The 12,560-nt window shown below is 42.0% G+C and overlaps 2 protein-coding genes and 1 long non-coding RNA gene across 6 annotated transcripts in view; 2 read left to right on the top strand and 1 right to left on the bottom strand.

Moving 5' to 3' along the window:
* CHD1 (chromodomain helicase DNA binding protein 1) overlaps positions 1 to 5,836 on the bottom strand; it is a 55,906-nt gene extending 50,070 nt beyond the window's left edge. For 3 of the 4 annotated variants that reach the window (XM_071731238.1, XM_071731242.1, XM_071731240.1), the window contains exons 1-2: positions 5,699 to 5,836; positions 3,606 to 3,808 (exon numbers count right to left, since the gene is read on the bottom strand). In XM_071731238.1, coding sequence (XP_071587339.1) covers positions 3,606 to 3,658 — 53 coding nt within the window. In that variant the 5' untranslated portion in view covers positions 3,659 to 3,808; positions 5,699 to 5,836. Of the gene's footprint in view, positions 1 to 1,114; positions 1,227 to 3,605; positions 3,809 to 5,698 lie in introns of those variants that run through there. The other variant, XM_071731239.1, reaches the window with a different exon arrangement.
* PAM (peptidylglycine alpha-amidating monooxygenase) overlaps positions 1 to 12,560 on the top strand; it is a 457,165-nt gene that overhangs the window by 106,163 nt on the left and 338,442 nt on the right. The window lies entirely within an intron of this gene.
* LOC139789595 (uncharacterized) overlaps positions 1 to 12,560 on the top strand; it is a 150,717-nt gene that overhangs the window by 90,478 nt on the left and 47,679 nt on the right. The window lies entirely within an intron of this gene.

Genomic DNA, 12,560 nt, shown 5'->3' with positions numbered 1-12,560 from the left:
ACCAAATGGCATGGCTTTCATTTCATCTTTTTTACCTCCAATGGGAAGTATGAACTTTTATAGTAAATTGAAGCCTGCCGACAAAGTGTTCAAACTTTACGTAAGCAACTTTCGTGGTCCACAGACTACTAAATCCACAAAGTGAATTAAACCCACTGAAATTACTATCTTCTTTACTAATGAGCTTTCAAGTATGTAATCAATGATGCCTTGATCTAAGCAGCTGAGATCTCCTTACTGAAAAAATGGGAGCCAAATACATTCCAGCCATCTACTTCCCATGTGAGTTGCACAGAGAAGAAAGGTTTGGCTCAACTCCTCCTTGTTCTTCAGAAAACATAGGAAGAGCAAAGAGATGGGAATCCATATTGTTATTCACCATTGTTGTTCACTGATGTCAACACTTTCGCACTCCTAGTGCTACCTGTAGCTTGCCTTGCAATTCAGGTATAACTGCCCTTCTTTCCTGATTAAACTTTCAAACTACTATTTAACTAGAGTGTACTTAATAACATGCAAGTTTGCAGCAGAATCCTTTCAAGAACTCTACACAATGGTGCTTTGCTTAAGAGACAGCTTCTCAGAGTACTGATACAAAATTTTGGTGTTTACACTCACTTGCTCTCCAAGTGAACAATACCTATTTTACCTTGAGCTACTTAAAAATATTCCAGAGTACTGATTCAAGTATACAAGCAGCTCAAGAAGTACACTCTATGGTAATTATTACACAGAAATCAGAACATCAAGCATCACACAATGAGATCAGGTAACAGAATTTATGCCAGCCTACAGTTTCCATCATGCTTGGTTCTAGTACTGATTTATAGCTTCAGAGGTTGCTGAGAAAGGCAAGGAAAGTACAAACAGTGCAGCCAGTTATTCAACTGTGAAAATACAAGAGATGCACTTTCTGCCAGTAGCAAAACAAAACTTAAGGCTCAACACCTGCAGCAGTGGAAAGCTTTCTGCTCATCTACCGGACAGATAAATAGATGCAAGGCTGTAAAGGAATGCAGGAGCATGGCAAACTGGCCCTTTCTTTCACACACTTCAGAAATAATTCACCTTCACAGCCAGTCACAGAGAGTAAAGTACAACTATAATTCCTTACCACAATGCTGACCAGTGCATAAAATCAAAGGTTTATGATCAGTCCCTTCTCCGGTCCTCCTACTGCTGAGAATACTACAGGCTTTCCATAACTTTTGCAAGTCATGGTGTTTCTGTAAAACAATACAATGCAGTATCCATGAGGCCTGTGTATTTCTGTAAATCTAGCCCTGATCTACTGCTTCTCTTAACTTTCTAAAGTAATTATGGTGGCTCCTCTACATCAGACTACATCTAATTGTTATCAAGACTGCCACTCTAGATTGACAGCGTGGAAATTTACACCAGACAAAGGCAAGTGAATAGCTTTACTGCACTAGTAAAGTGCCAAATTTGTAAAGTGACACAAATTACAATTTGTTGTGGTTATCACCAGTATTGCTGCTTTGATTATCACTATATTTACCTTGGTCTCTTCTTACTTTCGACTACTCCTTCAAAGTCTGAACTTCTTTGCAATTTATTCCTAGCAGCAATTCTCAATTGCTTTTCTCAGTTGTTCCAATTTCCTCTCTGGCCTTTTGAATGGAACATGACTACCAGAAGATTATTAAACTCAATTTTTTTACTGATCTTTACTTCCATTTTGTAGAATTCACTTTTTTTTTTCCCCTTCAAATTTGAAGGCAGCAACACTTCCCAAGGTACAGTCAGCTATCTGTCTATAGCTGCAGCTTCCTAAGGCAACTCCCTATGAAGTGAAAACCATCTGGAGTTCTGGAAACTTACAATGAAGAAAAAAGAAAAAAAGACTGAACAACAAAGACAAGTCATATAAAGATATTCCCTAAGTGTCATGCTCCTTTTACTGTAATTATCTTAATAATAGAACTAGGCTGGATAGAAAGGAGTCCCATTATTTAAAATGGAAAGCTTTCACATTACATTTACAAAAAGTTTCCTGAGAATGCCTGCCAAATATGTAAATAACCTTTCCAAGACCTGCCCGTGAATTAGACAATAGGGTTTTAAAAACTTTTAATATGTGCTTAGTAGGATGTTTAAGATGAAAAATATAGTCTCACTTCATAGACACATGTCAATGTATGTACTATACATCCTCCTAACATTTTTTGCTGGGAGCTTTGTAATGTTAAGCTGGTACTGTCTTACATATTGCCACAGTTTTTAAGTAACTTTAATACACTGGTATTGATGGGCAGTTGTAGTTTCATACAAAGTAGTCTTCCCATAAAATCTTAAGCATGGTGGCTTCTTTCAAGTATTAAGAAAATTCACACAAAATCTTGTCCCTGGTAAATTCATGTTTGTTGGAATTCTCACAGTCCAGAACACTAGCCTTGCTTATACCACTTTGTTTCTCTCCTCACCTGATAAGGCCTCCTTTTTTTATTTTTTTAGGTAACCAGAAATAGTCCACTTACTAGACGAAACTCCAAATTTGTTTGCTAACTGGAACAGTATCAGATTTATTGAAAGGACAAATCTTCAAAAAGCATGCATTACAGCTTACTAATTATCCACAAGACGGAAAGTTTACTGTCTTTCTAGGACATTCCTTTGTATAACAGGAAGCTTGACTTAAAAAAAAAAAAAGAAATCACAAGTTATTATATTTTCTTTAGTTATACGTTCATAGATTTTCTTGTTATTTGCCTCCAAACACTTCTCCCTCCCCGTTCTTCCCACTCCATCACACACTGTCATAGGTGCAAGCATAATGGTCAGCAGATGCTTGCTGTTTAGCTGGCAGTTACATTATTGCATTTCTTCACTTCAGGCAACAATTTAGATCTCCCTCTACCTAAATGGAAGTTTCCATAAAGTGCACAGATTTTTCCTTCGACCCTGTGACTGACAGGGCCAGCTAACTGGTTCAACAGGCTGTGATGAGACAGAGAAGCAAAGACACGGACGGGTAAACCAACAGCATAGGAACAACCACCTCTCTAAAGCCATTTTTTAGTTGCAACTTTGCTTTTATTCCTTAAACCTTCAGCACTCGTCAGACTTCCAGCTCCAGAAATCTAAACTTTCTAGAGCTGGAGAAACTTTGTGAACTTAGCATTGTTCTAGAATAGGAACTTAATTCCACTCCTAAAAACTCACGGTTACACTGCATGGATGTGTAACCAGGCTCTTCTAAACATGTGAACCCTCTGCATGTGCTAGAAAACTAGCATTAGAGAGTGAATTTGCTTTTTTTTAAAATGAAAACAGTTGAAAAACTGTACTTTCACTTCAGAAAACAAATACTGTGCCCTCAAAATACTAAAAAAACCTCTTCCGATGGATGCTAACATGGTTTTAAGACTACATAAGCTTTCCTACCTAAGGTGCATACAAGATCATTACAAGTGATATGAATGTAACAAGAAGAATATGTACCCGTAAGAAAGCATGTCCAGTCCTCCTATGGTCTGCTTGCTAACCAGTAAGCTTTGGCACGAAGTTCAAATACAAACTAGTTTTAGTAAACAAAATACAACAGAACACATAGGCAAGAAAAACTGAAATAAGCAAGTGCTTACCTTGACTCTCCACTACTGTTTCTTAAGCTTTCTTCATCACTGTGCCCATTCATTGTAAATATTAAAAAGTTTAGAAAGTAAACAAAAGTCCACTCAGGTTACACAGTGGGTATGGAGAATCTACTTCTTGGTACTCTGTACGTTTTCCAGGTGATGTCTGCTAAAATGTTCTCTGAGTGTATTCACAATTAGTCCAAAAATACCTAAAATAGTAAAGAAAAACATTGACAAAATTTGAAATTATTTTTTCGATTGAAAATATATCAAAAACGGTTTTGTCTTTAAAGGACACTGAAGAAGGCATTCTGGTTTACGTCATGTTTTTAACTACAAAAATAGCTTTTGTGCGTTACCCGTTCATGGTTGACCATTTTATCACCATTTCCTTGTGTTAAAAAGAAAAACACCAAAACTATCTATCTTTCCTGACATCTGTGAAAAAAAAAAATCTTCTCAGGAGAAACGATTTTTTTCATAGCTAAACTTACAAGAAATGAAACAACCAACTCAAAGACACAAATGGATGAGAGATCTAGCTTTTCCTTGACTGCAATTAGGTTAAAGCATACAGACCGTTACGCTGCTTTATGAAACTTTTCTCTGATGCTACTATAAAGATTGCAGTTTCTGCTGAACCACTAGCTGCAGAGCAGCGAATACTATGGGAATCACAATCTCTTTAGCGCTGCCGGGTGAGAAGAACAGCTTACTTACTGCCTATCTGCACTATACATTATGGCTAACTTTTGCCATAGTACTGACTTAGAACAAAGTAGATCTAAATTTTGAAGAAAAACTACTTATCTGAACACAGGGATATAAACCATGTTCTGCTAACGTCTGCTTAGTGAAATACATTTCATGCACAAAACATAACGGAAGCGTTTGCAAATACACACATAATGCTTACATCCAATTGTGGGTACAGGCAGGAAGATAAAGTCTGTCTTGTTTTATAACACTGGTCTCAGCTAAGTCAAATCAGCAAGATCTCACAAACAGAATGATCAGTTTCACATACAAGAACATCTTAAATCAGATCACTGCAGTACCCTAAACAGAGAAAGTTTAGGCTCACGGTAAATGGACTGCAAGTATAAACTATCTCATAACCAAATAAACAGCTGCGTCTCTCGCAGTTTACCGACGTGAAAGTAATTCCTGCTGGTTGCCTCGTTGCCTGCCCCTAGCTGCTCTCCTCTAACATGCAACGCAGAGCTCAGCGGAGCTGGGAACCTCGTTTCAAAGTGGGAAACTACCTGCGCTCAGGCACCGTATCAAATAGCCGGGCCACTCCGGTCACCAAACAAAGGCGATGCGGGAAAGTGACAGGAAGATCAGCAACTCTGGAGGGGTCGCGAAGGGAGGTCGAGGACCTATCCCGCGACAGAGGCTACACGGGCTCTGCGCCGACCGCCTGCAGGCTCCGGGCTGCCCGCCCTCCCGCCCGGACTAATCTTCTCACCTCCGGGCTCGGCAACAACCCGACCTCAAGGAACACCTTGAACAGGGGCGAAACTTGCTCTCTGCCGCCACTTAAAGCTCCGCGGCTATCCTGCACCGAGCCCTGCCCTCCCGCACCGCGCTCCAGCGGCCTCCCTCCGTCTGCCCCCAGGATGCTGCCGCCGAAGCCCGGGCCAGAGCTGCCTCCCGCCTCCAGAAAGGGCCCTCCGCCGGCGGCGCGGCCTGCACAGGCGCCGCTCCCAACCAAGGCTTCCTGGCAGCGTCTCCAAGGCTGCCGGTGTCCTCCGTTCTCGCCTCTCCCGGCGCCCCCCATGGTCAGAGGAGAACCACGGCCGCCCTCCAGCCTCCCCGGCCGCTCGGCACTGGCTCCCCCCGCTGGAGCGACTAAGAGCGGCTCAATCCCGCCGCCGGCCTCGACACTTGCAGCTCCCTCCCTCCGCGGAAAACAGCGAGAAGGCCCAAGAACCCAGCCCTGCGCCGGGCACCTGGTTCCCTCCGATCAACGGTGGGCACCGCGCCCCATTTCTTCAACACGGCTCGTCCCCCACTGCACCCCCTCGACCTTCCCTGTTCAGGAGGTGCACAACACCTGGCGAAAAGGAGAGGGTCCATGGCGTGCCTCTGCTTACCTTCGTACGCCCGGCCCGGCCTTTCCAGGTCCGCCCCGGACTGCGCTACGCCCCACGGGGAGGTTCGTACAGCGGCCCTGGGTCGGGGGCTGCTCCCGCCGCCGCGACGGGGCCTGGGCCACCGCTCCTCCCGCTGGCCGCCGGATCCTTGCAGAATCGCACGTGGGGTTGCCCGCCACCCTCGCCGGCTCGAACAATGAGGCTCCGAACCGGACAGGGAGGGACGCAGGGAAAAAATCAGGATGGGCTCCGCACCGCTCTTGCCCGCCACCGCTTCTTAAGTCCTCCCTACCGCCGCCATCATGCCGCCGCTCTACTCTGCCTCCCCCTCCCGCGATCGGATGGAAACTCCGGGTGTGATGTCAGCCCTGCGTCCTGGGACCGCGGGGAAGGAGGAGAAGAAGGAGGAGCCACGACCGGGAACGACACGGTAGCGCCGCCGAGCTGCTTGGAGGGTGTAGGCAGAGGCAGGATGGGTGGTTTGGTGTGGTCGGAGGCGGCCGAGCTTGTCCGCAGCGACCGCCCCTCCGTACGGAGGGCGCAGGGGTCTGCGCGGTGGCTGCTCTCATAGCGGTGAAAACTCGAGGGCGCGACCCGGAGCCAAGCGGCGCCGCGACCCATGCGGCCCGGTACAAGCTCGGTTTCAGATGTTTGTTTACCGTGTTCTGCTCAGCTTGTTTTTTATGCTTGCGCTGGGGTTTTCGGTGTGGAATCACAGCCCAGCGCCAAGCACGGACGCGTTTCTCAGTCTGCGCAGTTCCCCAGTGGTAGGTGGGCGCCTTAAGGAAGGGGTCAGTGTGCTGCTGCTGGCAGGACGCTCCTCTAGGGATGCTACCCGGCTGGCCCCGGGTCTTCCTCCTCCCATTCCAGCACTAACACCCGCTGTTTTCTAAGGGATGAACGTGAGCCGTTTGTTTAACGTGCCTCATGTTCGTTGTCGGGGAAAAACCCCCAAACAAAACAAAACAAAACAAAACTGAAACCAAATCCCAGCCAAATAAACGACATATATATATATATTTAAAAAACTGTCCAAATGTTTCCGGAGTGGCAAGATCAGGCAATTGAGTGGAAGAGTATGTTGTAAACAATGCAACGCTGTGGGCAAGCGCTGTGTGGCAAAGAGGAAGCAACTCACCGACTTTGTCTGCTTCGGGAGCACACTTAGGCAACTGTCACTCTAAAGGTGGATTGTGGAGTCATTACTGACTGACATCTGGTACCAAACCTCTGGACTTGTATTTGTTTATCAGAAGTGAGGTCAAAATCAGGATAAAAACACAGTTTGCTCATCAAAGAAGGGAAGCTTAAAGGAACACAGTCACTGTGTGGGTGTACTATAGCAAGGTGGTTATAGCAGCTCTCAAAATCAACTCGAGGAGTTATGTTGGTCAGGAATCAGTGTCTAAGACACAGTCAGGCAGCTGGAGCTCTCTTGGGCCTACAGGTTGCTCTTCCACAGTGAGCAAATCTGGCTGCAATCAGCAATGTGGGGAGGGTTGGCAGCCAGTGTACCAACCACCCTTCAGCTGGGTTGCTGAGGTTGCTTGCAGCTGACTTCAGGCCAGCAAGTGGCTCATAGGACTGGCTGCCACGTACAGGGACTTGTGGTCTGAGGAGCTGCGAGACTAGATTAGGCATATACCCTAGCCCAACTTTAAAGAACTCAGTAGCTGATAGCAGAGAATAATTTCCCCCCCTCGGATTTAAAAAATGCACCAAGAATTGCTCAGACAAGAAAATAACTTCAGTTTACAAGAAGACTGTATTACAATATGTTCCTACACACATTTGCCTGTCAGCTTAAGGGAGGGTATTTTATTGTGCTAGCCAAGATCAGTGCTGCAAGATCAATGGACAAGTTTAAATTCAAGACTGTAAAAAAAAAAAAAAAAAAAAAAAAAAAAAAAAGTATTAAATTAACCCAAAACACTTCACCAAAGATAGCTGATGCCCCAGTGGAAGATTCTGTTAGTCTTAGGAAAGAAACAGCAGAAAGCACCAAGAGCTGGTTGCAAAACTCCTAGAGGTCTATATAGATATATAATTTTTGCCTTTAATATCAACATGACCCACAGAATCAGTAAAACCTGTAATAATGCAGTCACACCTAAATACAAAAATGAATTTAGCATCTCCTAATGTTTACAGGCTCTCACTTGCAAACTACTACACTTCTACACTTTGTCTAGTTGGAGGTATTTAATAAATGCTCAGGGAAGAAAAGAGATAGGTGATTTGGTTGCTTAACTGCAGAATGAAACCATTCTTATTGATCATCAAAAAAACTAAACATCAATAAAAAGGACAAATATTAGTAAAATTCCTTTAGTTTTCTATCCAACTTTCTCTGTTCAAGTTCCTAATTATTCATAAATACAGTGGCTTTTATTCTTCTCTTTTCTTTGTTTCTCTTCCTTCCTACATCTATGTAAGAAATCATATAGAGAAAATGGGTTTTATTATGGTAGAAAATACCTTTTCAGACTGATGGCTCTGAGTCATGTGCATAATTTCATTTTTATACATATTAATTTTTAATCTCTAGTAACAACAACAATGGTATTCAACTTACGTTAACTAATGGAAATAAAGTAGTATTCCTGTAAGTCCAGAAGGTTGGTTTAGCCATTAATACAAGATTTAACAAAAACTACCTATTCTTTCAGGAAAAGAACTGAGAGAAATTTTCCATTTTATCTGCCAACTTACATGGTCAGAGTTAGTCTTGTGGCGTCTTTTAATTACATATTGATCACGATGCACAGTTTTATTTTCAGCTTAAGGCCCCAAATCTTCAAACATTTTAAATACGAGCACAATTTCCTGGTATTCCATGTTAGAAAGGTACAACTGTACTTACATGAAGTGTGTTTGTAATAGCTTATTTTAGCTATCAAAAGTAAATAGCTGAATGTATGACAGTGTTACAGTTTGAACATGAGGAGAAGGGCAGCACCCAAGGGGGTCCTTTCCCTCCCATTCCCTGCCCACACTCTATAAAGCTCAGGCAGACCCCAGCCCCTCCTCTCTTTCGCCCGCTCTGTGCTTCGCTGCTGTTCCCCTGCGCTCCTTTACCCCCAGCTCGACGCTGCTCTTCAGAATCCACATCCATCGGGTGCTGGGAAGAGCCCTGGAGCCCTCTCCTGAGGCGGCCCTGCAGCAAGGGGCCCTCAGGCACCTGTCCCTGACACCGTCGAGAGCGGGTTGGATAGATATAATTGTCTATATTTGTATTTATGTTCTTCTGTTACTGCCTTTCCCCTGTTTTAGTAAATGTTTCCTTTTATTTTTAAAATATATTTCCAATTTCAAGTCTCTCATTTTTCTTTATTCCCCTTTTATCTTCGCTTTGGGAGTGTGGTGGTGATGGGGTAATAGAGAATAATTCTGTCCTCTTTTCAGTCTGCCCACGCTGCTAAGCTGTGGCAGACAGAAAGCACTACCATAAATTAAGAATCACAGTTGGGGCTGAGAATCTCATCAGCAGTACTAGCAAGACTGTGGAATTGGTTCTGTGGGTTCCATTTGGAGATGCAGAGCACCTCTGCCATCTTCACAGATACATGCAGCCCACTATGTTGGATGTCCTTGTGGTTGCTAGAATATTCTAGAGCAGGCAATAATGTTTTAGATTAATCAAGCAATATGTAACTACTTACACTGGCTCTGAACACCCATTTTCAGAAGGGCATGTATAAGTTTTACCATAATCTGTTACTGTTGAGGAGAATACTATAAACAGGGGCTTGTTTTGTTTTGTTTCTTTTGTTTGTGGGGGGGTTTTTTTGTTTTTTGTTTCTAGAACTCCAACACTAGTAGCTTTAGTACGCAAATTAATAAGGTTAAGCCTGCCTCCTTTCCAATAAGAAGCAATCCTTAGCCTTTTTTAGAGTTATGATTACTAAATGCAACTAAAGGTGGGAGGTACCTGTCTGCTTCCTCTCTGTCACGCTAGCCTGTGCGCTCAGTAATGTCAACACTGCAATTAAAAGTACTGACCTACACTTTGTAACCCAGGAGATCACCTCTGTGCACTAAATCTTCTATGTCCCAAGGTGCTATTCAGGTGCTTTGTTTTTTTTTTGTTCCCAAAAGCTCAAGGTGTACCTGAACAAGGCCTTTCACTTGTGTTTGAGAGAAGGTGCCTCTCATTTGGTAAACTGATTTAGTGCCGCAGCAATACAAAGCAGGCTTATTCAAGCAGAATGAATTCCTGTTTCAACAGGATATGAATTGAACTGATTACAAAACTTGGAAGAAGTCTGTATTTTTAACAATATTTAACTTAATTTCCTTGGCTTCTTCAGTTTCCTTCACCTATACTCTCTTTTGTAAAGTCTCTAAGCTGCCCCGAAAATCTCCTTTGAAGGTAATAGCTTCACAATAGTTTAAATTAGCTGGAGTTAGAGCTGTTGTTATCCCATACTCTTGTCTGCCATACCACCCAAAAACTAACCCCCCACAAAAAGAAACTGCTTTCCAGCCACTTCGACTTTCTGAACTAAGTCATGACATAGCTGCATATGCATTTATCCTTGTGCAGTAAAATAGTAGGAGCAGTTGTTATTTTGAGTGTTAAGAAATTGATGCCAACAGTATCTGGAGATCTTTGTCCACAAAGCTGTGAGAGGCAGATTTTTCTTTCACACTGGAACTTGTTTGTATTGCATCTTCAACCAATTTCTTCCTTCCTGGATGGCATAGTAAAGTTCATTTGACATTCCTCTATTGGTGGCATTTCACACCATAAGTAATACTGACTTCTGATACACATAACTTTCAGTCTGTATCAAGAGACAAGTACATGTGAGGTGCAACATTCTAAGGTCACAGACACGGATTTTCATTATTACTCGATAGAAAACCCCATGGGAATAAACTGTTTTTTCCTGAAACTGTATTACAGGTTTCTGACATCTAAGCATGCTTCTAGGGTGTGGGTGAGAATATTTATTGCTTCTCAGGTGCCACTTGTATGTCCCCAGCTATGGAGTCAGATTTGTGCAGATTATGACAAAACATAATGAATGATCAAAGTTAGGTGTTAACACAGTTAGCACAATCCATTTCATTGTCTACGTTTTCAGGTTATTTACCTCAAGATACCTCAAGAGTTGTTGTGGCTCATGTTTATTACAGAATCTTATGTTAAATATTGATCACAGCTCTATTTATAATATTTAGAAACTGTTCTGGAAAAAGAAGCTTTAGATTTTGTTGGGTTTGGGGTTTTTTGTTTGTTTTTTTGCTTTGTTTCGTGGGGGGGGGGGCGGGGTGGTTGTTTGTTTTTTTTTAAAGGAGCAAAGCCTTATTTATGTATTGGATCTAGCAGTCTTTAGTAAGGCAAGGTGGACACAAGAACTATCCATAATATTTATCCCTAATTTTTAACTATGCACTAAGTTATGTACTGTTGAGTTATATGGGGGGGGTTTTGTGTTTGTTTTTTTTCCGTTTCTTCGCTTCTTTTTGAGCAACATCCCCACCACACTTATACATTGATTTTTCTCCTTCCACTCTAATTGATTCTAAACCTGTCCTGAAGAGCACAATACTAGATAGAGCAATACAGCCAGTAATTTATTTCTCCTCAGGAGAAGTTACATGCATCAGGCATGCAGTTTAGCCTAGTCTGCCTCCTTTTCATTCATAACCCTACTGTTACTCCATTTCATTTTGGTTTCTCCACTCTTGAAGAAACCAACAGCAATTCATGTAGGTAAACCAATCATTATTCTTTCATATAAATAATACCTCTTTCTTGCCTTCCTCACTTACACCTAGCTCTCTTATTTACCACATCCAGAAAACCTCTTCTCATTTACATTTCCATTGCCCACTTGGGCCTCATCAACCAGCCAGCTGCACAGCTCTAAAGATCAGGGAGATTAAAATTTGTAATTAAACAAAAGTGACCTCACCCCCCAAAAATCACTTTTATAGAAGTCACTAAGAGAAAACTAAGGGTAAAAGATTCAGTTCTAAGAGGAAAAAGTTGACAAAGTTAGTCTAAATTTTTCATCTCTTTAGTATTCTTGGTAGAAATCAGTTTAGTTTAAATCCACTTGTTGCTTAGGTCAGACGTGGGGATGTAAAACAGTTTTGTTTACATCATAGTAAGATACAAAGTTTTGTTGCTTTTAAATGTCATTAATTTGTAGATATTTAAAATGTAGGCAGGTTTGTTAACTGCAGAGCATCGAAAGTAGAAATATGGAACAAAAAAAAAAAAAAATCCTAGTTGCTAGTTAAACTAATTGGTTAAATTTTATCAACTCAGCATAGGTTTTTAAATAATCTATTTATAAATGTCTAAAATTATTTATGTAATCCCTTAAATCTAAGTTCATCGGCTTTAAGTAAGCTATTTTCCAGTTGAAACAAAATATAACAGCTTCCACTGGTACAAGTGCATTCATAAATTTTTGTTGGGAAACTGTCTGGAAGAAAACAGACATGTGAGCAATCCTGACTCTTTAGCTTTAGGCCTTAAGACCCAGTTGCAAGGTTACTGAAAGATGAGCTATGGGAAAAAGATAAGGGAGCTGGCAGTAGAAAAGAAGAATAACAGGATAATGAGGTAGCCAGCAGAAGTTCTGTGAGAACAGAATTTGTGTCCAAGATATAGCCACCTGCAAGATATCGTTATATAAACAAAGGCTCTATATAAAGCGAGTGTCCACTGCTAATAAACGACTTCACTTTAACCATATTGGTGACTGCGTGTCGTCTTTTAAGCCTCCGCGGATTTTTTTCCCACAAATTTTCTTAACTATATGAACTTAAATTGGACTGATAATTGGGCAAGTATGATTTGAGGTTTTACTTACACTTCATATATAGTACCATTAAATGTACT

Source organism: Heliangelus exortis, chromosome Z (assembly GCF_036169615.1).
Source record: "Heliangelus exortis chromosome Z, bHelExo1.hap1, whole genome shotgun sequence".
NCBI lineage: Eukaryota > Metazoa > Chordata > Aves > Apodiformes > Trochilidae > Heliangelus > Heliangelus exortis.
This window is presented reverse-complemented; position numbering and strand designations above follow the sequence as displayed.